This window comes from Bombyx mandarina, chromosome 10 (genome assembly GCF_030267445.1).
Source record: "Bombyx mandarina strain Sakado chromosome 10, ASM3026744v2".
NCBI lineage: Eukaryota > Metazoa > Arthropoda > Insecta > Lepidoptera > Bombycidae > Bombyx > Bombyx mandarina.
In genome coordinates, this window is record NC_143217.1 from 12327896 (window position 1) to 12351232 (window position 23337).

General features: G+C 35.5%; 3 protein-coding genes across 6 annotated transcripts in view; 1 reads left to right on the top strand and 2 right to left on the bottom strand.

Moving 5' to 3' along the window:
• Positions 1-264: 264 nt before the first annotated feature.
• LOC114243199 (uncharacterized) lies at positions 265-2230 on the bottom strand. The gene is made up of 4 exons (XM_089730447.1): positions 1989-2230; positions 1790-1888; positions 1578-1714; positions 265-1425 (listed from the first exon to the last, which is right to left on the bottom strand). The coding sequence occupies exons 1-4, from the start codon at positions 2041-2043 to the stop codon at positions 901-903; spliced, it is 816 nt and encodes a 271-aa protein (XP_089586573.1). The 5' UTR covers positions 2044-2230; the 3' UTR covers positions 265-900.
• A 3116-nt stretch (positions 2231-5346) lies between these two features.
• On the top strand, positions 5347-18582 carry LOC114243249 (ATP-binding cassette sub-family F member 3). 2 transcript variants are annotated; one of them, XM_028174671.2, is made up of 12 exons: positions 5347-5586; positions 6045-6150; positions 6405-6576; positions 7253-7467; positions 8577-8840; positions 11433-11633; positions 12168-12350; positions 13046-13219; positions 14161-14335; positions 14840-15020; positions 16569-16789; positions 18297-18582. In XM_028174671.2, the coding sequence occupies exons 1-12, from the start codon at positions 5514-5516 to the stop codon at positions 18450-18452; spliced, it is 2121 nt and encodes a 706-aa protein (XP_028030472.2). In that variant the 5' UTR covers positions 5347-5513; the 3' UTR covers positions 18453-18582. The 2 variants fall into 2 exon arrangements, with proteins under 2 accessions (XP_028030472.2, XP_089586567.1); XM_089730441.1 differs by having other exon boundaries at positions 5349-5586; positions 6045-6154.
• centrocortin (cerebellar degeneration-related protein 2-like) overlaps positions 18572-23337 on the bottom strand; it is an 82746-nt gene continuing 77980 nt past the window's right edge. For all 3 annotated transcript variants that reach the window (XM_089730440.1, XM_089730439.1, XM_089730438.1), the window contains exons 4-6: positions 22805-23239; positions 22215-22383; positions 18572-20574 (exon numbers count right to left, since the gene is read on the bottom strand). In XM_089730440.1, coding sequence (XP_089586566.1) covers positions 19198-20574; positions 22215-22383; positions 22805-23239 — 1981 coding nt within the window. In that variant the 3' untranslated portion in view covers positions 18572-19197. The remainder of the gene's footprint in view (positions 20575-22214; positions 22384-22804; positions 23240-23337) is intronic.

Here is a 23337-nt window from a genome sequence, read left to right on the forward strand (position 1 = left end):
ACGCCGGGTGTAAGAGTGCAGGGGAGTCGTTTAGTGGGTGGGCCCTAAATTCCTTGGGCCCGCGGTCTGCTCTCAACACCTGCAGATCGTAGAGTCTCACATACCCCGCGCGCCCCCTAGGCGCGGGGACCTCGTAGGAGGTTCGGCCCTCGGCCCGGAAAAAAAAAAAAAAAAAAACCACTGTACATATTATATGTTAATTATAGATGGTTAACTTGTAACAACCGAGGGATTTTAGTTACTCTTTTATGAAAAAACTACAGATTTTAGCGAACTTCATAATTTAATCGCAGTACAGTATGAGCAATGTACAACAGGTTATGTGTAAGTAGTTTCAAGGAATTAGAACAATAAACTATGACCGGGATCTACTATTTGTGTGATCCATAATTTTGTCTTATTGAGCGATCATTTAAATAAATGTACTTTTCAACAATTAACAAATATTATAATTCTTGGTTATTAATAAAACACATTCCACTTGACCTGTCCTGATGAAACTGGAAGGCTCTGTAGGCCACCATTAATCCTGCTATTCTAGAAAAGGTTACACTTTGTTTCTGAAGGGACCCTTGACTTGAAATCTGATTATCAAGCCAGTAATTTCTTTTGTAGCATTTTTTTTCTATTAATTGTACTGTTGTCCAATATTGTAGGGTTTAAAGCTAGGTGGTGACACAGAGGTCCAACTGATCTTGTGTGAAACAATAAGCATCAGAGCTGCCTTTACTTCAATTAGTAGATTCATGAAGTATGAATTTCTTAAAATGGCAGGTATAAATTGTATTGGATTAACAGCTTTGTTTTTTATACAGATAGTTTGTTTCACTAATTTTACTTCAAAAATGGATTTTTCTTGGCTTTTCCTAGTAATAGCCAATTTACCCAGAAACAACAAATTTACTGTCTCAAAATTTCATGTTCTGCCACTAGTTTCCTTAACAAAGCACATTTCTCTCGTTCTATTTTAAGAAGTTCTTCTTGTTTGTTTTCTCTTAGTTGTAACTTTCTTAAAGCTATGGATTGTTTCAGTTCTAATTCTTTTCTTCTCAATTGCAGTTCCTCTTCTTTTAATCTCAAACTCCTCTCATACCTTTCATCTCTTATTTGTTTTTGTTCCTCTTGTCTCTTAATGTATTCTATCCACTGTTTATCTAATTCTACTTTAGCTCTACGTTCTGCCCTTAATTTTCTAAAAGGAGTTGTTGTTTTCATTAAGTTCTTTCGGTCTTTACTTTTCTCTGCGTCTTCTTGTATAACACCAGAAGCCAGTCTATAATTTCCACCATTATCGTTGTAGCGGCCTAATATTTGGTGCATCTCATTAAAATACTTAAAAGATACTGCTCCTTGTCCATTGTCAATGCAGTCTTTATATTTTTTTGTGAGTGCATTTATTTTCCATCTGACCTGATCTGCAGTTACCTGTAATTATTATCAGCTTCAGAAGTGTTTCTTGTTTTTAATTTTAATTTTCATGAATATATTATATCAATCAATATTTTACAGTATTTTAATACCTTTGAATTATTTACTCAGCTCTTAGACAGTACATACTCAAACCAAGGTTCTATTACCTCTATGTTTAATGATTTTAATTCTTCTGCAATCGATATCCACATCTTTGATTTCTTCTTAGGATTATCCAACATATGAATTTTAGTTTCGTATAAATTTAGTAACATTATTGTAGAATTTTTTGTCCAAATGATATCTGTGGAATTTTTATATGATAACTACACTTAAATACTGATGTAACGAAAATTTCATAATTAGTATAAAATCTTACTTTGCTTATTCATTTCATTTACATCCGATTCTTCTTGTTGGCTAATGTTTTGATTGTGATTGTATGTTGGAACTGGCATATTTGGTTTGTACAAATTAGCTAAAATTTAATTGAATATAGTAGAATGGTTTAAAATATTTAAACCATTTTTTAGTATGATTGAAGAATAAAGTAACTATAAATTGTTTACATTACTTACGTTGACTATCGAGAATAGCTAAGACCGCTACATTGTTATGAATGTTTTCATCCATTTTGAATCAGATATAAATTTAATCAGACCTTTTAGTTAATTTATGCTTGTGGAATAAACTTCATATGTTAATTATTCGCCGTACTTTTATACGGTATCTTAATCTGACCATTTTACCTTTTTGTAAAATACTAAAATACAAAATACATTAACAAATTTGTAATTTTTTTAAAGATATTTTTGACTTGGTAACTAAGACCTTTAAGTCAAGTCTTATTTCAATTTTAATGAAAACTTTTTTTTTTATGAAAATGATAATAAGAAATGAAATGAAGTTTTTTTTTTATGGCATCACGCAGTGCGTATTGCCACAGACAAAGGTAAGGAAACGGAGTAGAAAAGGAAAAGAATTTTACATCGAACGAAATTTACATCGGATAAAGGAAAGGATCAGCAGGATAAAAACTATCTCTAATACAAAATTCTACGCTAAGGAAAAGAACAGTAATTAATAAATTAAATTAAATAGAATATTAATTATCTACATAGGTATGTACTTATAATTGTATATTATTTACAGTAAGAAATAAACAGCTTTTTGTATACATTATGATTTAAAGATGAAAGCAAAACAGAACAGATGTAGGTAACGGAATACTGGAAGAAGGATCAGAGTGATCAAATAACATGGAGTGGTCATACTGAGGACAGGACAGAATGATATGATTTAAATTACCAATATTCAGCCCACACTCACACATTTCATTATCAATAATATGAAATCTGGTAAGATGTGCTGGGGTACACACATGACCCAATCTCATACGAATAAGAGACGATGTTTCCTTTTTATTAAATTTCATTTTAAAAAACCATGGTTGCAGTGGTATTGTGGGCTGTATGGGTGAAAAATATTTACCCTTAATTAAACTGCTCTGAATCCAAAGATCAGCCCAAGATTTTCGAAGAAAAGAAATAGGAAGTGAGGCCAAATCATGATAATATTTTTTATACGAATTAGCATCGCCATCTTTAACAGCTTCATTTGCTAGTTGGATGAAATGAAGTTGATTAATATCAGATGAGATGATATGGGATGAAATTTAATCTCAGTAAAATTGTGATCATTTACTGAAACTTTTTCAGTGGACTTTTTGGAGGATCCTGAGAAGTTACGTTCAGCGGCTTTCTTTCATTTTCCCACATTTGTGCACTTTTACAGATACTAAATAGGTAATAAACCACCGTTATTACACATTTAAACCTGAAGAAACACTTTCTTCTTGCTTCGGTTTCCTCAATACTGAGGGTCGTGACCCTCTAGAAGAAACACTAAATAGACAAAATTAAACAAATCACACAACTTCACTCCTCGCGTTCCCGCCAAAAAGTCCTGTGCTTAATAAATCTATGTGAATAAGGGATGAGATCTGAAATCGTTTCATCGATCATTATTTTTACTAATGAACCGATCTCAATAAAAAGCTGATAGAATGAAACGAAGCATTACACTCCTGAATAAGTACATATTATTTTATTTAAATAATCATAAAACTGTTATTGGTCACATGATTTCGGTTATATAAATCTTGCATCAACGCAATATAAAATAAACGAAAAAACAGGAATTCGAAGTTTATTATAAACAAGGTTTTCAAGACATACCTAAGATAAAATAATGATAGATGTTAAAATGACAATATGTTAGAACTATAATTTAAATAATAGAGTATGGAAAAGAAGGTTACAATAAGTATTATCTAGTTAATTACATTTTTTTAATAAATCACCTCGGTTTTATTGTGTATGGATTTTCAGATTGATCTTTTTTACGTGTCTAGCTATGTTTGTTCTAAGTTTTGTTTCCTTTTTCCTCACTAGCTTTTCGCCTGCAGCTTGGCCTAAATGTAATATCGCATGAGCACAATTGGAATAAATGATAGCCTATATTCTTGACAGGATTCAAACTATTTCCATACCAGATTACGTCTTATTTGGCGATTTGTACGTTAAGATGTAAAGTAAATTTCGTATATGACGATACTATTAGAGATATAGCTTCTAATATCGAACATTATTGAATTAAATTCTAAAAATCTGAAAATTAAAATTATTATTCTGCACCAAGTTAATCGCTGTCTATCACTACTTAAAAGTCCATTCCATAATTCTGCAGGTATATGTAAATAGACCAAACAACAGAAAAATATGTTAATATAAGTTATATCACGTTAAAAGTAACGAAGAAACTAACAAAGAAATTATTTGTTTTAATGGTGACTATAATAAATATCGAAAGACAATATTGATATTAATAACAAATAAATACTCTTTGATTAAGTGATATTACTCCAGGCTAATACAGTGATGTCCAAAACACCATCAAGTGGGGCTCACGTCTTATGATGTTATAATGCATCTTAAAATATTTAAAATCGGGTTGCGGTAACGAGAACATTACCTACTTATAATGTATTTAGACTAACTGTGGTTTCCGTCTGGTCTGATTTGTATAAAATCTAAGTTTAAGTCTATTTTATGGAAACTAATCTTTATTTTCATAATACAATTTAAATGTTTTGCAATCCATCCAATAATATTCTTTTATCACTTTTATCACTATTGAAGTCGTCGTGGCCTAACGGATAAGACGTTCGGTGCATTCGTGTTGAGCGATGCACCGGTGTTCGAATCCCGCAGGTGGGTACCAATTTTTCTAATGAAATAACGTACTCAACAAATGTTCACGATTGATTTCCACGGTGAAGGAATAACATCGTGTAATAAGAATGAAACCCGCAAAATTATAATTTGCGTAATTACTGGTGGTAGGACCTCTTGTGAGTCCGCACGGGTAGGTACCACCACCTTGCCTATTTCTGCCGTGAAGCAGTAATGCGTTTCGGTTTGAAGGGTGGGGCAGCCGTTGTAACTATAATTGAGACCTTAGAACTTATATCTCAAGGTGGGTGGCGCATTTACGTTGTAGATGTCTATGGGCTCCAGTAACCACTTAACACCAGGTGGGCTGTGAGCTCGTCCACTCATCTAAGCAATAAAAAAAAAAAAAAAAAACTTCTAAGATCGTTGTTAATGATGAATTTTGGTGCATTAACTTGACTGATAAGTTATATGATGCTAATTACTCAAAAAGTAACCAAAGGGAATTAGCCACCATCTGATATTTGAAAGTGCACAAATCTAGGAAATACGCACGTAAACGCTGTGTTCTAAGTATAATGAAAGGATAAAAGAAAAAAATATAAAAGTCCGTCTACTATGATTGAATATAGAGGTCATCGAAATGATTGCAAAATTGGCTAAAAAATCGAGCTACCAAAGGACAAAAAACCATTTTGAAAAAAACAATTGACATTAGTAGTGACGTGACGTAGAGCAAACGAGTATTGGATGTGCTTCGAGTTTCACTGGATTTTGGGTGCTGTTTGCAATAAATTCACCACTATAGTAACAAAATAACATAGATGTTGTAAACTTAGATTAGGAAGTTTAAAATATTTTGTAATCAATATGGCTGGCTGTGGAGACTTCATCAAGAGTCAGTTTCCATTGATCGATGACGAATTAATGAAATATGTGGAAGGTATGTTTTTGTACTATAGGTTAGAAAATGAAATTAAATAATAAATAAATGCATTTAATAAATTTGTAAAAATCACCATGAAACGAAGCCCGATAAAAATGTATAATTTAATAAAGAAACCGGAAAAATATTTTTATCAACGAAACAGTAGGAGTTTTTTTATGTCCCAACCACGACAAAACTGCTGCCATCCTTGAGACGACAGGTCGAAGTTTTATTTGTTTATTTATTAGACTTGATACACAATCTTAATTCTATTAGCAAATCATATTTGAAAAATTCCAGGTTCTATGTTTCAAGCAATTTGTGAATGTTTAATAGTAATATGATATCAAGTCATTTTAATAGTAATTGAATGTTATAGCATATATAATAACAATTAATTGAAATATAATACAAAAAGTTTAAAGCTTTCACTTCTTCATTCACTGTAAATTCATCACTGTTAATCCTTACAGATATCTTATGCAACAGTGCTGATGAGTTTGAAGACACAGAGGAAATTTTTGAGGCCGTTGGCGAAGTTTTACAAGGCATATCTGAGAAATCTGAGAAAGACATTAAGTAGGTAACAAATTAATGATCAAGTAAACTTATTGAGAATAAAAATAAAATAGTTCTTTGTAATTGTTCATTATTGGTCATCAAGTTAAACAGTACATTTTTTATCAAAATGCCACTCAAATTTGAAATTTTAAACAGTACTTTGTATATTGATTATAATTATATAAGTATATGTAACTCAACAAATATTTTCAACACATATATTATTCAACACAAAGCTAAAGTGGAGCTTGTAATTTAAAAAATATTTATAGAGACATATGTGGAAAACTTCTACACATGTTACAACCTGACAAAGGATCGAAGAACAATGGGCCTACGAAAATTTTGGATGCACCAATACATTTAGCTTCAATGACCCAGACTAATTATAATGACACAGATGATCTCAAAAGTATATGGATGCAAACAAGGGATGATAGTTTGGTAAGTGGTACAACATTGTTCATATTATATAGGTAAAATATGTGAGGAAGTAATAATAACATAACTTACACACAACTAATAGGAAAGTAGCATATCATTAGGTTGTATTACGTGCTAGCTTAAGTAAGTTCTACCATTCTGCTTAGAAATCTTGCGTTTTAGTTCCAAGTCTCTAGGTTATATTGCATCTATGAACAATACTATGAACAATAATAATGATCTAACTCTACATAATGATTAGCCACAAGTTATATAATACATTGTGTTTGGTATTTAGGTTAATGTGAAAATTTGTTTGAACTGTTGGACTTTATGTAGTGGTTATCATGAATATGTCACAAAAATGTAAAATCTAATTTTCATTTGTTTCAATATTTTGAATATGTGAATTATTAAGAGGTTATAGGTACTAAAGAACATTAAGAAATAACAATAGATTTTCTTGTGTCTAGTGTTAAAAAAGTAATTTAAAATTATAAAATTACTGTAAAATTATAGATACATTATTTCCTTTACTGTTTAGAGAATATTTCTTTATCTCACCCTATGATATAACAACCAATAAATAATCTAGAAACTATTGCATTTGTTCAATGTTTCGGATTACTAGGAACAGAATTAATGCCTCAATGTATTAGGTAATGCATACTGAAATTAGCTATATTTTGGTTTACAGAAAGTAGATGCTAGAAAATTAGAGAAAGCCGAAGCTAAATTACAACAGAAGCAGCAGAAACAAAAAGAGGTAAAAGCACCAACAGCCACACCACTATTACAAACTGCGACTGCGTCACAAGTAACATCAAAAAAAGACAGCAAACTTGAAGCTAAAGGGACAAATAGAACACAAGACATAAGGATAGAAAACTTTGACATAGCATACGGAGATCGGTAAGTCTAATTAGGTTATTCATCTGCTATTAAATTTTTATACAAATATGCATGTCATACCATTGATAATGGCATCCTGATCATGCATTAGCCAGTCACCGTCGACGCCCTCGATAAGTCATTGCGGATCCATCAGATCCAATAACCGTTTCATTAGACACCTTTAGCTCTAACACTAGGAGCAGGCTCAGGGACCCAGTAACCTTACTGGTCGAACTCTAAAAACAGTTCGACGTGTAACCTAACCTAAACATCAGGCCGCTGAGTTTCTCGCCGGATCTTCACAGCGGGTCGGGATTCCGATCCGGTAGTAGATTCATTCGCGAAGCAGTTACTCTTGAGTGGTTATGTCTCATTTGGAGGCGCTTGGGTAGCAGTTAGCAAATCGCCCCCGCCTGGCTGAGCCCTTGCTCGCCCGCCTGTCCTGGTGAAACTGGAAAGGCCTCTGGGCCACCAGTAATTCCTCAAACATAAAAAAAACCGTTGATAAATTCGAACAGTGAACATTTTATTAAAAATCTAATAACCATGTGCCATAACCATAAGGCCTCCTTGGTCTAGTTGCTTATGCTTGACTACTATAGTAGCTATCTTTATCAAATTTATTATTAGAGCTTAGGGAAATATAAGAGATAATTTTAGTAACGCCATTGAATGTGAAAACTTTCCTGTATATATATATATATATTTTATGTTACTTTTGTCTTAACCTAAAAGTAAACCTATTTTTGTAATCTTTGCTGCTCCTTGAGATACAGATTTACAATTAGAACAAGTACAGGTGCAGTTTATATGTGTATGGCTTACTTTTAAATCACCAATAAATAAATAAACGCTAATTGTCTCCAGCAAACCAAACTAAATGTATCATATTCAATTGAATATTCGTACTACAGCACTTCATACCACTGAAAGTGCTAACTGCACACTTCTTAAAAAACGAAAGTTGTAACTCATGGCCAGCAGACACTGACGAATTCAAGTATTGTAAAATAATGTATTATTCGTATTTGTTGTGTTTTTACTTAAAATTCTCTCGAAAAAATAACACATACCGTTCTGTAGAAATAACTATACATTTGCAAAAATGTGAATACAATTTGTTTCAGGGTATTATTACAAGGTGCCGACTTGATACTTGCATTTGGCCGAAGATACGGCTTAGTCGGAAGAAATGGTCTCGGTAAAACAACTCTCCTACGAATGATATCCAGTAAACAGTTGAAGATTCCATCGCATATAACTATCCTGCATGTGGAGCAGGAGGTTGTAGGAGATGACACCATAGCCCTGCAGAGCGTTCTTGAATGTGATACCATTAGAGAAGGCCTATTAAAAAAAGAAAGGGATATAACTGCTGCTATAAATAATGGGTTCGTTATTTAAATAAAATTATGATTTTTTTCTTTAAATTCTTATCAATTTATGAAAATTAATATTTTTTGCCTTAAGGCTGTGTTTATTTATTTAATACATAATCTTATATATAAAATTCTCAAGTCATAATGTTAGTTACCATACTCTTCTGAAACGGTTTGACGAATTTTTATGAAATTTTATATGCATGTTTAGTGGGTCTGAGAATCGCCTACTATCTATTTTTCATACCCCTAAGTGATAAGGGTTGTCCAACCCCAAACATTTATTTTTTGGACATTTTTTTTTTTGTTATAATGAGGAATTATGTGGTTGAATGAGATTTTGTTATTTTTATATTCCCTCATCGTTCACAGCGCTACAGCCTCTTTCACTCATTTATCACATCCTTACACACTTACAATAAGTTAGTATTTTATTTTTTCTACACTAGAAATTCCCTAGAAATCTTATAAATGGCAAAACAAAGTTTGCCGGGTCAGCTAGTAATGAAATAATTTAATTCTTATAAAACGAACAACAGTTAAACGAAAACATTTTCAAACAATTAATGGTAGCATAACTATCATTTAGTAGTAATAACAATAACAAACTAAAATATTTTGCTTAACCCTTGTGCACTTAACCAGTGTTGAGCTTATTATCACATATTTTGCAGAATTTGCTAAGGAGTTCTTGAAAAAAAGTACATTAATAAAAAAATAAAAAATTAAAAATAAGTAAAAATTAATGCTAAATTAACAGAAAAATAATTTTAAATTATTATTTATAAATGTTATTACAAACGATTCTTTGATTTCTTTCGACGTTAAAATGATCGATAATTACAAATGAAATTTTACAACGAACGATTATCAATTCTTGAAAGTTGTCAATTCTATTTCTCATTCAAGCATTCTTGAGAAGAGGTCAATTATTGCGATGTTATAGCATGTCGTATTGTTTTGTGCCAATTATCTTGCGCTGCTCGACTCGAATTATGACGTACAGAATTTCATTATACAGGGTGTTGTAATTAATACCGATCTCGATCGAAATAATTACCGCAGAAACTAATCAGGATATTGGATCGAAACAGTACAAGCCTTCGGTTGCATTAGGATAGCTATTAGACTATACATTTTCATTTTTATAACACGATGATATATAATTCTTTCGTCGTGGAAGTCTTTTGGAGACAGTCCCTTTGGACCACGGGCGCTTCGTAGTACCTACTATGAATACCGTCGACTTTGAAAATTACGTTATATAAGTTATTTAAGTTTAAAAGATCGGAGAAGGATGGTTAAGAACTAAGAATTAAGATTTGGGACTTTTTTTTTATCACTTAGTTTGGTGGACGAGCTTACAGCCCACCTGGTGTTAAGTGGTTACTGGAGCCCATAGATATCTACAACGTAAATGCGCCACCCACTTTGAAATATAAGTTCTAAGGTCTCAGTATAGTTACAACGGCTGCCCACCCTTCAAACCGAAATGCATTACTGCTTCACGGCAGAAATAGGCAGGGTGGTGGTACCTATTCGCGCGGACTCACAAGATGTCCTACCACCAGTAAAATATGTCTTTCTATGTTGTGACGTCAGGATTCACCATTACTTGTAAGTAATGTTATGTTCGTCTCCGTAGTCGGTGATAATGCATTCTTTATTTGAATTAAAAAATAAGTAAACCCTGTACCGGGTATATCTTTAGGTTTATATAAATTTATTAGGTTTTTTTGTTTTCTTACACAATCTGTTTCTTCACTTGTATTATTAGCCTTTTTTTATTCCATTCAAGGAAACGCTAGTATCGTATTATTTGATTAAGTCAATTGTTTATTCCCTGAAGTATCGTGTTTACTGAGTTAATGAAACCAGTTATGAATTATTTAGATACAGAAGTTTACCTTGATAATTTCCAAGTGTAAAGAATGGAAATGTAATTGTGGAATAATGTTAGATAAGGCTTATTTGTATATTGTTAGAAATAATTACTTCAGAGTCACGTATTCATAATGGTTAAGTTGTCATCAATATAATATTCATGTAATAGTAATCATAAATTAGCCTCTGTAATGGCCTATTTCAGAAATGACTGTAGTAAAAAAATAAATTTAACGGATTTTATGACCTGGTAACTAAGACCTTGAGTGAAATGAAATTAATAGATGATTAATTAGAGACATTAATCAAATGGGATGAAATTAAATGAAATGAGATGAAGTATAATCTCAATAAAATTGTGGTCATTTAGTGAGATTTTTTCAGTGGAATTTTGGAGGATCCCGAGAAGTTACATCCAGTGGCTTTGTTTGATTTTCCCACAATCGTGCACTTTCACAGATATTAAACAAGTTAATAAGCCACCGTTCTTACACATTTAAACCCGGAGAAACACTGAATAGACAAAATAAAACAAATCACACAACTTCAGTCCTCGCGTTCCCGCCAAAAAATCCACTATAATAAAAATAAATATGTTTTAGTACAGACCATACAATCTTTTCAATGCTTTTTTTTTTATATTTTGTGGTTCAGAATTGTAAAATTTAAACAGGTCACTCACTGTTTCACAATCGATTTTACCATTTAATTTAACTTCAGCTCCACAGATCCGCAGCTCTCGTCCGAGTTGAGTTCAATATACGTGCAACTACAGAACATAGAGGCGGACAAGGCGCCCGCCCGGGCTTCGGTCATATTGAACGGCTTAGGTTTTACAACGGAGATGCAGGCAAGACCCACCAAGACCTTCTCCGGTGGATGGAGAATGAGACTGGCTTTGGCAAGAGCACTGTTTTCTACGTGAGTATTGTTTGTTCATTGTGTTTCATAGAGAGGTTCTACCGGTACCAGAAGTGCATAAGTAGATATTATTTGAAGGCTCGGCATCGCGTTTCTAATGGCCATTTTTCCAATGCTAATTCTATTAGTAGTCAATAATTACAGTTCAGAGGATATTGTGGTGGCACTCTTAGTTTGTACTTAAACCTTTTGACTGCCTTGTAGGTCACCGGTGCCCTAGGTGGCGCGTGGCGTGGCTGAAGTTATTATATCGAGTTCTGTTACTAAGCGCCTGGATTGCTTAACTTTGCTTTCTTTTGTTTTCAATGTATATTTTTAGTTTTTTAGGTCTCATAGCAATAGATTCGTTCTCATTATCTTCGTCTTTTCCACAGTCTACTAGATATTCCGGGGCTTTAGTAACAGAAATCGACATAATTATTTCGGTGCGCCACGTAGGGCACCGGTGACCCTCGTGGCAGTGAAAGGGTTAAGGACTGGTGCTGGACCGCTGGGTGCCCATTATTTATTTGTTTTTTTATTTATTGTTTGCAGCCCTGACCTGTTGTTACTCGACGAACCGACCAACATGTTGGACATAAAGGCGATCATCTGGTTAGAAAACTATCTACAGAAGTGGCCCACTACCCTGTTAGTCGTCTCTCACGACAGAAATTTCTTGGACACCGTACCTACAGATATAATGCATTTACACACCCAAAGGATAGATACGTATAGGTAAATACTGTTTTGATTGTTTTTCACTATTTTCATACATTAACGTGACGTGCACGACAGAGACAGCGCTCAATGCGTAGTGTACGACAGAGATAACGCTCTACAAAGTCGAAATTAGCCGAATCAAAAGTTGATGTGCTTTGTGATGTTGACCTAAGCTGATAGCCTTGAGAGGCTATTTCAGTGTAACCTTAACTAGTAGGTGAGCTCACGGGGCTCAAACCGGAGTGATGTCTAACACTGACCCTAGCAAGAGCAGTGCTTCGCAGAATCTACCACCGGATCGGAAACGCGACCCACTGAGAAGATCCGGCGAGAAACTCAGTGGGCTGTCTGTGGGTTAATTTACTCGTCGAGCCCTTCGTCGCGAGCGACGGGTTCGACGAGGACGGTGACCGGTGCTTGTGATATCTAAAAACACCGTTAATGGATAGGGAGGATCCGTAATGACGTGTTTTGGGCGACGTCGACCGTTTACCATTCGGTCTACAGGATCGGGTATGTAGTTTCCAGCGGCCACGACAAAAGAGTTCTCATGTCGTGCTGCCTTCTCAAAGTGGCTGGGTAGTGTGCGACAGAGACAACGCTCTACAAAGCTGAAATTAGCCGAATGTCTTTGAACTAAAGTCGATGTGCAAAATTTAGCGTCGGGTACTATAAAAAAAATAACCCATAAAAATTGATTTGTTTTATAGGGGTAACTACGAACAGTTCCACAAGACAAAGACTGAGAAGCTGAAGAATCAGCAGCGCGAGTACGAGGCGCAGCAGCAACACCGGGCGCACACGCAGGAGTTCATCGACCGGTTCCGGTACAACGCGAACCGCGCCTCCTCCGTGCAGAGCAAGATCAAAATGCTCGATAAACTGTTAGTATTATCGCGTGCTGAATTTACGGATGATAAAAAAATAATACATGCAATAATTAAAATTAGTGGTCCCCCGGTAGTTGAAGTTCGACGTTAATTAATTGAAATTATAAGTTTGTACACTATTGTGATTCTATTTTCAAAGATTCTTAATCACAGACTTCGCCAAGACTATAACTTTAGACAAATATATATTAATAAAGACAAACAATATTTAATCTATTCTCAATTTTACCACAGAATATAAGCAATAAGAAAAGTTTGACAGTAAACAAAATTTTTGCTTCACGTATTTAATATATAGATGACATGTTTGTCACGGTCAGCCCAAAATCACATTCTTGTATTTGATTTTTAAATAATTTTATTGTTGACAATATTAAACTCTTTTTCTGTTTTGTTTCGTCGCGAATAGCTTGTACTATCGCTTGGAGCTCTAAATTCGTTTACGTTTATGCAGTGCACATGAACTCTTTTGCACAATCCAAGCACATTTCGTCTGAACACGAAAACAGACTACTATTTGCGGATAAATTATGCTGAGCTCATTTCTTACAATAGAGCCACGAACAGGAGGATAATATTTTATTTTATTTTTTAGATGAGAGCACGAGATCCCAGCCCACCTGGTGTTAAGTAGTTACCGGAGTCCATAGACATCTACAACGTAAATGCCGCCTTAATAAGATACCTTAAGATATGAATTCTAAGGTCTCGGTATAGTTACAACGAATGTCCCGCCCTTCAAACCGAAACGCATTACTGCTTCACAACTGAAATAGGCAGGGCGGTGGTACCTACCCGCGCGGACTCACAAGAGGTTCTACTACCAGTAAAAATGAGTCTTTCATGTGGATTGCGTAATCGAAACGTTTCTAAAAAAACAAAGATTAAAATTAAATTTAATGTACGATAATTTTTCATTTATATATTTTTTTCAGTCCAGAACTGAAACCAGTCGAGAAGGAAATAGACGTGGTCCTGCGGTTTCCGGAGACAGAGCCGCTCTCGCCCCCCATATTGCAGCTCAACGAAGTCGGCTTCTACTATTCAAAGGACAAAGTCATATTCACAAATGTTAATCTGGGAGCGACCCTAGAATCTAGGATATGTATTGTGAGTCAATTTACCTTTTATTAAGAGCAGTAGATGACAGTCATACTGTCAATTAATTCTGAGATCAGACCGCTCAAACTGTGCCTTATTTCTCGTACTCGATGACCCTTCAATATTATTATTATTCCCCTGAATAAAGTCGCAATATTCTTAGGTAGGTTTCAATAGGTAGGTTTTTTAAATTACTTACTTACTAATTAATTACTACTGTTACTTTTGTTTACCTTCAACAAATGACTTAATTGACATGCACATTTTGGGAGTTCATTTAGTTTTACACGGTTCTGTCGGGAAACTATCATCAGTGTGAATTTCTAAAAAAAAAAATTGGTATGGGAGATAGATGTGTCGCTCGACCGTACTGGTAGTGATTGAACATTAATTTTCTACGATTAAAGACCGATTTTCATCACTGAAGGCAGAAGGTGATGATAAACCAGGCTTAAGAGAGGGGGAGTTACTCATCACTACTGGATAATCATATTTTTCACATTTTCTTCAAAGGTGGGCGACAATGGCGCTGGTAAAACAACATTGCTGAAGATCATAATGGGTATATTATCGCCAACGAACGGTATCCGCACCGTGCACAGAGGGCTCAAGTTCGGTTACTTCTCGCAGCACCACGTCGATCAGCTCGAGATGAACGTCAACTCTGTTGAGTTGCTACGGAACAGTTATCCAGGTCGGTCAACAATTAATAAGTATAGCGAGTGACGCCGCGGGGAGAAGCTAGTCTAAAAAAAGTAGCCTAAGTTACTCCTTATATCATCAGCTACCTATTAGTGAAAGTCTCGTCAAAATCGGTCCAGCCGTTCCAGAGATTAGCCGTAACAAACAGAAAGAAAGACAAAAAGAAATTGGTATACAGTCAAACCTGGATAAGCGAGAGTTCAAGGGAGCACAATCTCATTCTCGCTTATAGAGGTTTCTCACTAACCCGAGTTTCTCACTAATGCTCCCTCTGAATTTCATTTCGCGATTTTCCGGATTCAAACGCATTCACTATTCACTTAATGACAGTACTTTAATTTTCCGTTTTGACATGATGCAGACCAGAACTTTCCTTCGCAATTGATTAACGATAAACTAAGTAAGTCCGGCAAACAGGACGGTACAGAGGCACACGTGTCCATTCGGAAAGAATGCGATAAAATAACAACGTTATTTAGTTCCACGAAATAGAATAGGATCAATATTGACGAGAAAACAATTCAAAAACAATAGAAGGAAGTTCCACAAAAGTTAAGAATGAGTCATAAAATAGTAGATGTTAAATTTGTAATTTGTTTTTTCATTTGTTCCTCCTAAATAATATCAATATAAATAAATAAAGCTCGACTGTCGCTTATAGAGGTATAGATAACTAGCAGTCTCACTTACGGAGGTCCATGAGGGAAAAACGACTCTCTCTTACAGAGGTTTCTGTTTCTCTCTAATAGAGGTTTTGGGAGCTTAAAATGACGGGTCCTGGCTATTACTCTCACTTATAGAGTTTTCTCACTTATCCAGTTCTCGCTTATCCAGGTTTGACTGTATATACTTACGCATTTAGTAAAATGAGCTTATTTTATTATTACAAACAGACACTCCAATTTTATTTATTTGTATAGATAATCGGTTTTTTCTTCAGTGTCATAGAGTGTCATGGAGTGAAGTATATGATTCAGTAAAAAGAGAGTTCAGTTTTTTATAGCTTATTTATACTGTTTACTGTTTAATTTTTTATATTAATTTTAAAAGAGATTAAGGTTAATGTTGTTTTCTTATTATATAATAGAAAACACAATTAAGTATTTTATTGTGGGTCCAACCAAACGGCAGAATTCGTAGTGCCTCAATCGATAAATAAAAGACCTAAACTTTTGTATAAAATAAACTTAAAACAAACAAAAGGAATCCGTCCTTCGGGGGACACAAAAGGAAAAACAAAATTGTTATTTTTATTTAATTCCGAGCATTTTCATATTTATCTACTTTTTAAAGCTTCTCTGAACTTCCACAAATAATTCAAGACCAAAATTAGCCAAATCGGTCCAGCCGTTCTTGAGTTTTAGCAAGACTAACGAACAGCAATTCATTTTCATATATATAGATTATTTCTGAAATACTCCCTATCATTATATTTATATCTTGAAATACCCGCTAGCTGTTACTCTCCGCAGACCTAGATGAAAACGAAGCAGTCAAACGGATTCACATTCAGATTAAACTTGTCCGTTCATGTCTTCAGGTAAACCGATAGAGGAATACAGGAGGCAGTTGGGTAGTTTCGGAGTGAGCGGCGACCTCGCGTTACAAACGATAGCCAGCTTGTCCGGAGGCCAAAAATCGAGGGTGGCCTTCGCCAGGATGTGTATGGGAAACCCTAACTTCCTAGTTCTGGACGAGCCCACCAATCATCTGGACATCGAAACGATAGAGGCTCTAGGAAAAGGAATAAACAAATATACTGTAAGTACTTGCAGTCCTACAAGACCCGCAAAATTATAATTTGTGTAATTACTGGTGGTAGGACCTTTTGTGAGTCCGCGCAGGTAGGTGCCACCGCCCTGCCTATTTCTGTCGTGAAGCACCAATGCGTTTCCGTTTGAAGGGCGGGGCAGCCGTTGTAACTATACTGATACTTTAGAACTTATATCTCAAGGTGGGTAGCGCATTTACGTTGTAGATGTCTATGGGCTCTAGTTACCACTTAACACTACGTGGGCTGTGAGCTCGTCCACCCATCTAAGCAATAAATAAAAAATGCAGTGACTCCAATGAGCACGCGATTAAGGAACTTTCCCTTGATTAGCCTAGAGATGGCGTTGTAAAGCATTACTACAACGCGCAGTAGTGAGGTCGAATACTCGATTGTATCGTTACACCTGCCTCAAACAGGAGCGCTTGACTGTGCCGACTGAGCCGAATGTACAGAGTGTAGGTGTCTACCCGTGAGGGATTCTAATTCGCCCCACTAACACTAAAAGTCTACTTTTATTGCAAATGTTATGTTTGAAAAATATTGATAAGAGTTCACGATTCAGGTGTCTATGGTAATTATCTATATTAATACGTGAAGCGAAAACTTGTGCCCCTTTTTTCGAAAATTGCGCGGACGGAAGAGTAATGTTAATATTATTTTAAATTGTGCTTAAAAAGCACATTAAATCAATAAAAAAAAAAACTATGTGAACTAACATGTATTTGACACACACACACATATATACTATTTGTTTATTGTCAAACTTTTGTTAATGCTTATAGTCTGTGGTCAAATTGAGAATAGATTAAATACAACTTTTTGGCGGGAACGCGAGGAGTGAAGTTGTGTGATTTGTTTTATTTTGTCTATTTAGTATTTCTTCAGCTTTAAATGTGTAATAACGGTGGTTTAATAACTGTTTAATATCTGTGAAAGTGCACAAATGTGGGAAAACGAAACAAAGCCGCTGGACGTAACTTCTCGGGATCCTCCAAAAAGTCCACTGAAAAAATCTCAGTAAATGACCACCATTTTGCTGAGATTATACTTCATCCCATATCATTTCATCTCATGTCATTTCATTTCGTTTTTATTTCACTTCATGCTGTTTCATAATAATCAACTTCATTTCATTTCATAATATTATCATTTTCATATAAAAAAGTTACATATCATTAAAATTAAAATAAGACTTGACCTAAAGGTCTTAGCTACCAGGTCATAAAATCCCTTTAAAAAAAAAAGATTAAATACATATTGTTTGTCTTTATTAATTATTTGTCTAAAACGTAGTCTTGGCGAAGTTTGTGATTATATAAATAGTCTGAAAATAGAATCATAATAGTGTACAAACTTATAATATCAATTAATTATAGTCGAATTTCGAGTACCGGGGGACCACTAGTAAATATGTGTAATGTTACGAAATACCAAAAATATCTATGTCTAGTAAACAGACACTAAACAGTCTTATTTTGAATTGTTTATTTTCAGGGTGGCGTGATATTGGTATCTCACGACGAACGGCTAATACGGATGGTCTGCAAGGAGCTTTGGGTCTGCGGGAACGGCTGCGTCACCAGTATAGAAGGAGGATTCGACGAATATCGAAAGATAGTCGAAAGGGAATTAGAAGCACAGAATAAATAGAAAAAATTACACTAACTCGTATACTAATTGTTTAGGATAATGTAAAAAGTATCTCTAAATTATACCGTTGTAATATATTTAGAGTTTCATTATTTATTTAACGAAATGAAAAACTATTATTTAATATCAATTGAAATTTTTATTTCATACCTCCAACCAGCTGTTGTCTGCATTGAATACATTCCCGTGCGAGACGGTACGCGTTTGAAAATAACGATGGCAATTAAAAAACATATTAATATCATTAAATTAAAATTGCGTATTTACAAATTAAAATTCAAATACATAATATACAATTATATTAGTAATGACTAATAGTAACAGAAGAGCTAAGCGTTTCGAAGCGTTAAAACTCAATTGCTCTGTTTAAAACACGATACTATTACTAGTAGTGAATTTAAAAATAATTAAAGTCTCCGGTGCCCTGGTTTCATTAAATGCAAAATGATTTCATATCTGTGATCGTAATGTTTCGGAGGGAAGTTTGTTAAAATCGATATCGTGTCTGCTAAATATATAAGAATATATTTATTTACTGTTATTTATATCGCGCTGTGACTAATTCCGGGTTTGTATTATGGCAATCCACGAACCGTGGTTACAATAGTATAGGAATTAATAGTTACTCTACCAGATCACAAAATAAAACTAAACTATATTACTTATGTCCAGTTGGCAAAGACAAATGGCGGTTGGATCACTCGACTCTTACTAGAAGTAAGAGGGGTCGATGATTTTAAAATAATTATTGATGCTTCTTTCGCCTGGTTTTAGTCTTATCGGCGTTTCTGAGTACCTCGGCGTAGGATAGCTCCAACTTCCTGAGTTTGTGTATTTCCTGCGAGGCGGTGCTCTGCTTTATGTCCCACGTGTCTGTCTCGGGGTTCCAGCCTTGATAAATCTTACCAGTTCGGCCACTCACGCTCGGTGTTGGGGAGTTGAAATTCCTATTGTAGAATTGCAAGGTGGTACCGTTCCATTCGGTGTCTGCTCTGGCGAGCGGACTTACTTCTATAGGCCTATAATCACGTTTCTTCTTGTTCGATGATTTCTGATAAGTTACTTTGGGCGGCGTAGGATACACCGGGCTGTCGGCGCCTTGTCGGTCCTGACTGTGTTTCCTGTTGCGATGTCTGGATTTCTTTCTAGTCGCCGCTATGTACTCCAGCGGCTGACGCACCAACGGTGTGAGCACTCGTTCTTTTTCCTTCTCTTGTTCGTTTGATATCTCGGTGGTGCTATCGTCCACTGGTTTGTTCTCTTTGTTATCACCCACCGCTTTCTTCTTGCTCGTTTCTGGAGTTACCTTTTCTTTCGGTTCGACTTTCAGTTTATCTGGTTTCTCCTTCTCTGGTTCTTTGAGTGTGGGCGTTTCCGGTGCGGTGATATCAGAGACTGGAATGGATTGTTCAGACATGACAGATGAAAAAATGCTTTGAGTGTCATCGGTGAAGTTACCCGGGGGATCCTCCGTCGCCGGAGTGACGGGAGGCACTTTTCCCGCCGTTGTGTCATCTAGTAAGGGAAGTTGTTCACCGTCGTCTTTATTTTCGGCCGCTTTCTTAAGTATTGTAAAGATCTCTTTGAATAGTTCTCGATATTCCGGCCTGTTGCGGAATCGACTGTCCATTGGACTGACGTCGTCATAGATGCTGAAGCGGTAGTCCTCTCCATCTGCGATAGTACACAAGAACGAACCGGGTCGCTCGCGTTCAGTTTGCGTTGCCTTGTTGCTCGTCTCATCCGAAAATCCGGAGCTTGAGGTCTCTGCTTCGGAAAAGTCCGGGGTTTGAATAATTTTCTTTCGTGAGGTTGGCTCAGGCTTCTGGGGTTGTTTGTCGTTGTTTTGAGTTTCATCAGCATGGCCACTCTCCTCATCGGTATCTTTGATGCTAAACTGACTGTAATCTCCTGATGTTTGAAGTTCATCTTGAAGCGAGACCGGCCCTGATTGGTTCTGCGAATTCGGCGTAATGTTCTGTTTGTTCTTCTTTATGTTCTTAACTTGTGACAGCTGCACTTCGAGTAGGGCCTCATACTTTTCAACCAGCTCTCTGTATGGGTTTGCATTACCATCATCTTTATTGGCCCAGGTACCTTTCAGTAGTTTTTCCTTGGCGTTCTGTAAAATGATGCATAGCGCTGATTTTAATTTCAAAAATCTCAATAATAAATTAAATGGCACTGTGAATTAATTTATTGTATAGTATAGTAAATGCTTTAAATTATGAATGTTTAAAAAGATAATATTGATGAATGATATTAGCCGTGACTGAAACAGGTAGTGCCAGTTAGACTCAAAAGATCAACAGTCAACAGACATTGCAACGAATTAAAAAGTATAAATTAATGATTTTTTTAATAATTAGTCAAAATTGCATTCAATTACTGCGGTATTTTGCGTACATATATATGTCAAAAATATTTTATTGTTACGGACACCAAAAAAAGCTTGAGACTCGAACTATGAACAAACTACTAATGGTGCACTTTCGAGGAGAAAAATCAAGTTATTTTTATTACAATTAGTGGTAGTTTTCCAATTACAGAGCATAATGCGACTCAGTGACGCACAATGCCGAATTATGCTGAAGCTTAATTGGAACGTGAATTAGTTTTCAAATGCACCAGCAGAGTGCGCTAAGTTAGCACAGTTTTAATTAACATTGATGATTTCTAAGAAACTACGACGAAACGAAAGCCTTACAATTTTTTTCAACATTAAATAATATTACTAACGATAATATAAACAAAATTTCGATCAATGCCAACTTAAAGAAAAAACACTTGTCAATTTTCTGTCACTGAGTCGGTATCGATTGCGAGTATCACGCGAGAGCAGTACTTTTAAGAGTGCGAAGCGTTGCTGTAGTTGGAACATTCAACGTTGAGCATTATGCCGCATAATGCGCTCTTGTGCTGTAATAGGAAAACTACCAGTGTTACATGTTACACAGCACAGGAAGCTTTAAGCGTATTTCATTACCGACTATGCTACAAGCACCCATCACTTCAATCCAAATGTTATTGACCTAAATACCCCAACCAAAGTGTAACAAAAAAGTTATCGTTTAAACCATCACCAATTGTGTTCAATCATCGTGCAATACGCGCTTAGTGTAATAACGTGTCGGCAATGACGTACCTTTTGACTACATACGATATATCCAAAGAAAACTACTGCAAATGCGCTTCATAATGCATATGCAAAGCGTGATCAACAACATCAGGGGCAGTTGGAAAAGCTTTGTCGCCTAGAAATGAGCGAAACGTTCATGTGAGATAAGTCTGCCGAGGACATCGTCAGCCAACGTGAACGAATAGGGAAACGAGAAAGTTCTTCATGACTTGTGTGCAAATTCAAGATAACAGAGCGCGCACGGAATATATATTAATAAAATTGTATACATTCCGACGTTTATCCATTAGTTCAGCGGTTGTTAATACAGTTAGTTGTTTGCTACATACAGACACCGCATTTAGTGTGTCAGTTTGGTATATTAAGATTTTTACACAATATAGAAACTATAGTCGGTAATTTACAAATTTTTAGGTAAAGCTGCGTCTAATGATATACATTAATTACATGTTACAGAAGAGTTTTAAATGTTGAATCTAGATTAATAAGCCAGTCATCATTAGATACAGCAGCGATGATTGATAGTTAATAGAAATATACTACACACAGATGAAAGTCAAGCTATAGTTAATGAAGAGTTTTCTACAGATAATGGCATGCATGAAAGCTATGGATAGGCTTACGTCGAATTTGATGAGTTTATTGGTGACATCTTCACGTGGGCTGTCTTGTCCCGATGGAGGCAATATGACGGAACTGATGGCGCTTCGGTCGTCGTCATCACCATCGAGCATAGAAGACATGTCATCTCGTTCGACACCCCTCAGACACCTGATACACAATTGGCCTTGTCTGAAATATAAAGAAGATTTAGAAAGATTAATTATTTTTTTTATGTTATGTTTGACTCAAATAATTTTACTCCCCGATTGATTGCGATCATAAAATGTCACTTCGAATAGTGTCCTAAGCAATGATATTTAGTTGTTACTAGCTGACCCGGCAGACTTTGTAGTGCCTCAAATAAAAGGAATCCGTCCGTCCGACGGGGACACATGAAAGGGAAAACAAAATTATTCTTTTTATTTAATTCCGAGCATTTTCATATTTATCTACCTTTCTTCTCTGGACTTCCACAAATAATTCAAGACCAAAATTAGCAAAATCGGTCTAGCCGTTCTCGAGTTTTAGCGAGACTAACGAATAGCAATTCATTTTTATATATATATAGATGGATTTAAAAAAATAAAAACAAAGTTTTTTAACTACTTACCTGACTTCTTCGAGAATAGAGAATTCTTCTTGCATTGACTTGGGCTCATCTTCTCTCGTATGCCAGTTCCTAAGCTGGTCGTGTAGTCTGTTGTTCTCTTGCACCATAGAAGCCAATTGCTCCTCCAGTTCAGTGACTCGTCTCTGTTCTTGTGCGAAAGCCACTTTACTCTCTCGCAGTGCATCGCTAAGCCTCAGTAAATCCTCGTCCTCTTTAGTCAGTTCCGGGAGAGGTGCTACCGTCTTCGGTGTACTATTTACCTCGGGTTTCTTGCAATTCTGCGATGGTTCAGATTTCTCTTTCTCTTTGGGTTTTTCGCTTTCGGGTTTTCGTTCAGCTCTTCGCCTGTAGATCTCTAGTTGAACGTTAAGTTCGTCCACAGTCTTTTGTAGTTCTTCGCATTTGGCCTCCACAGTGTCAATGTTTGAGCATAATCTGCAATTACGTAATTCTTAATTAATCAGATGCTTATCATACACGGATATATATACCTCTGCTTACCTGCTTAGCGAAAAAAACAAATATTATTATTA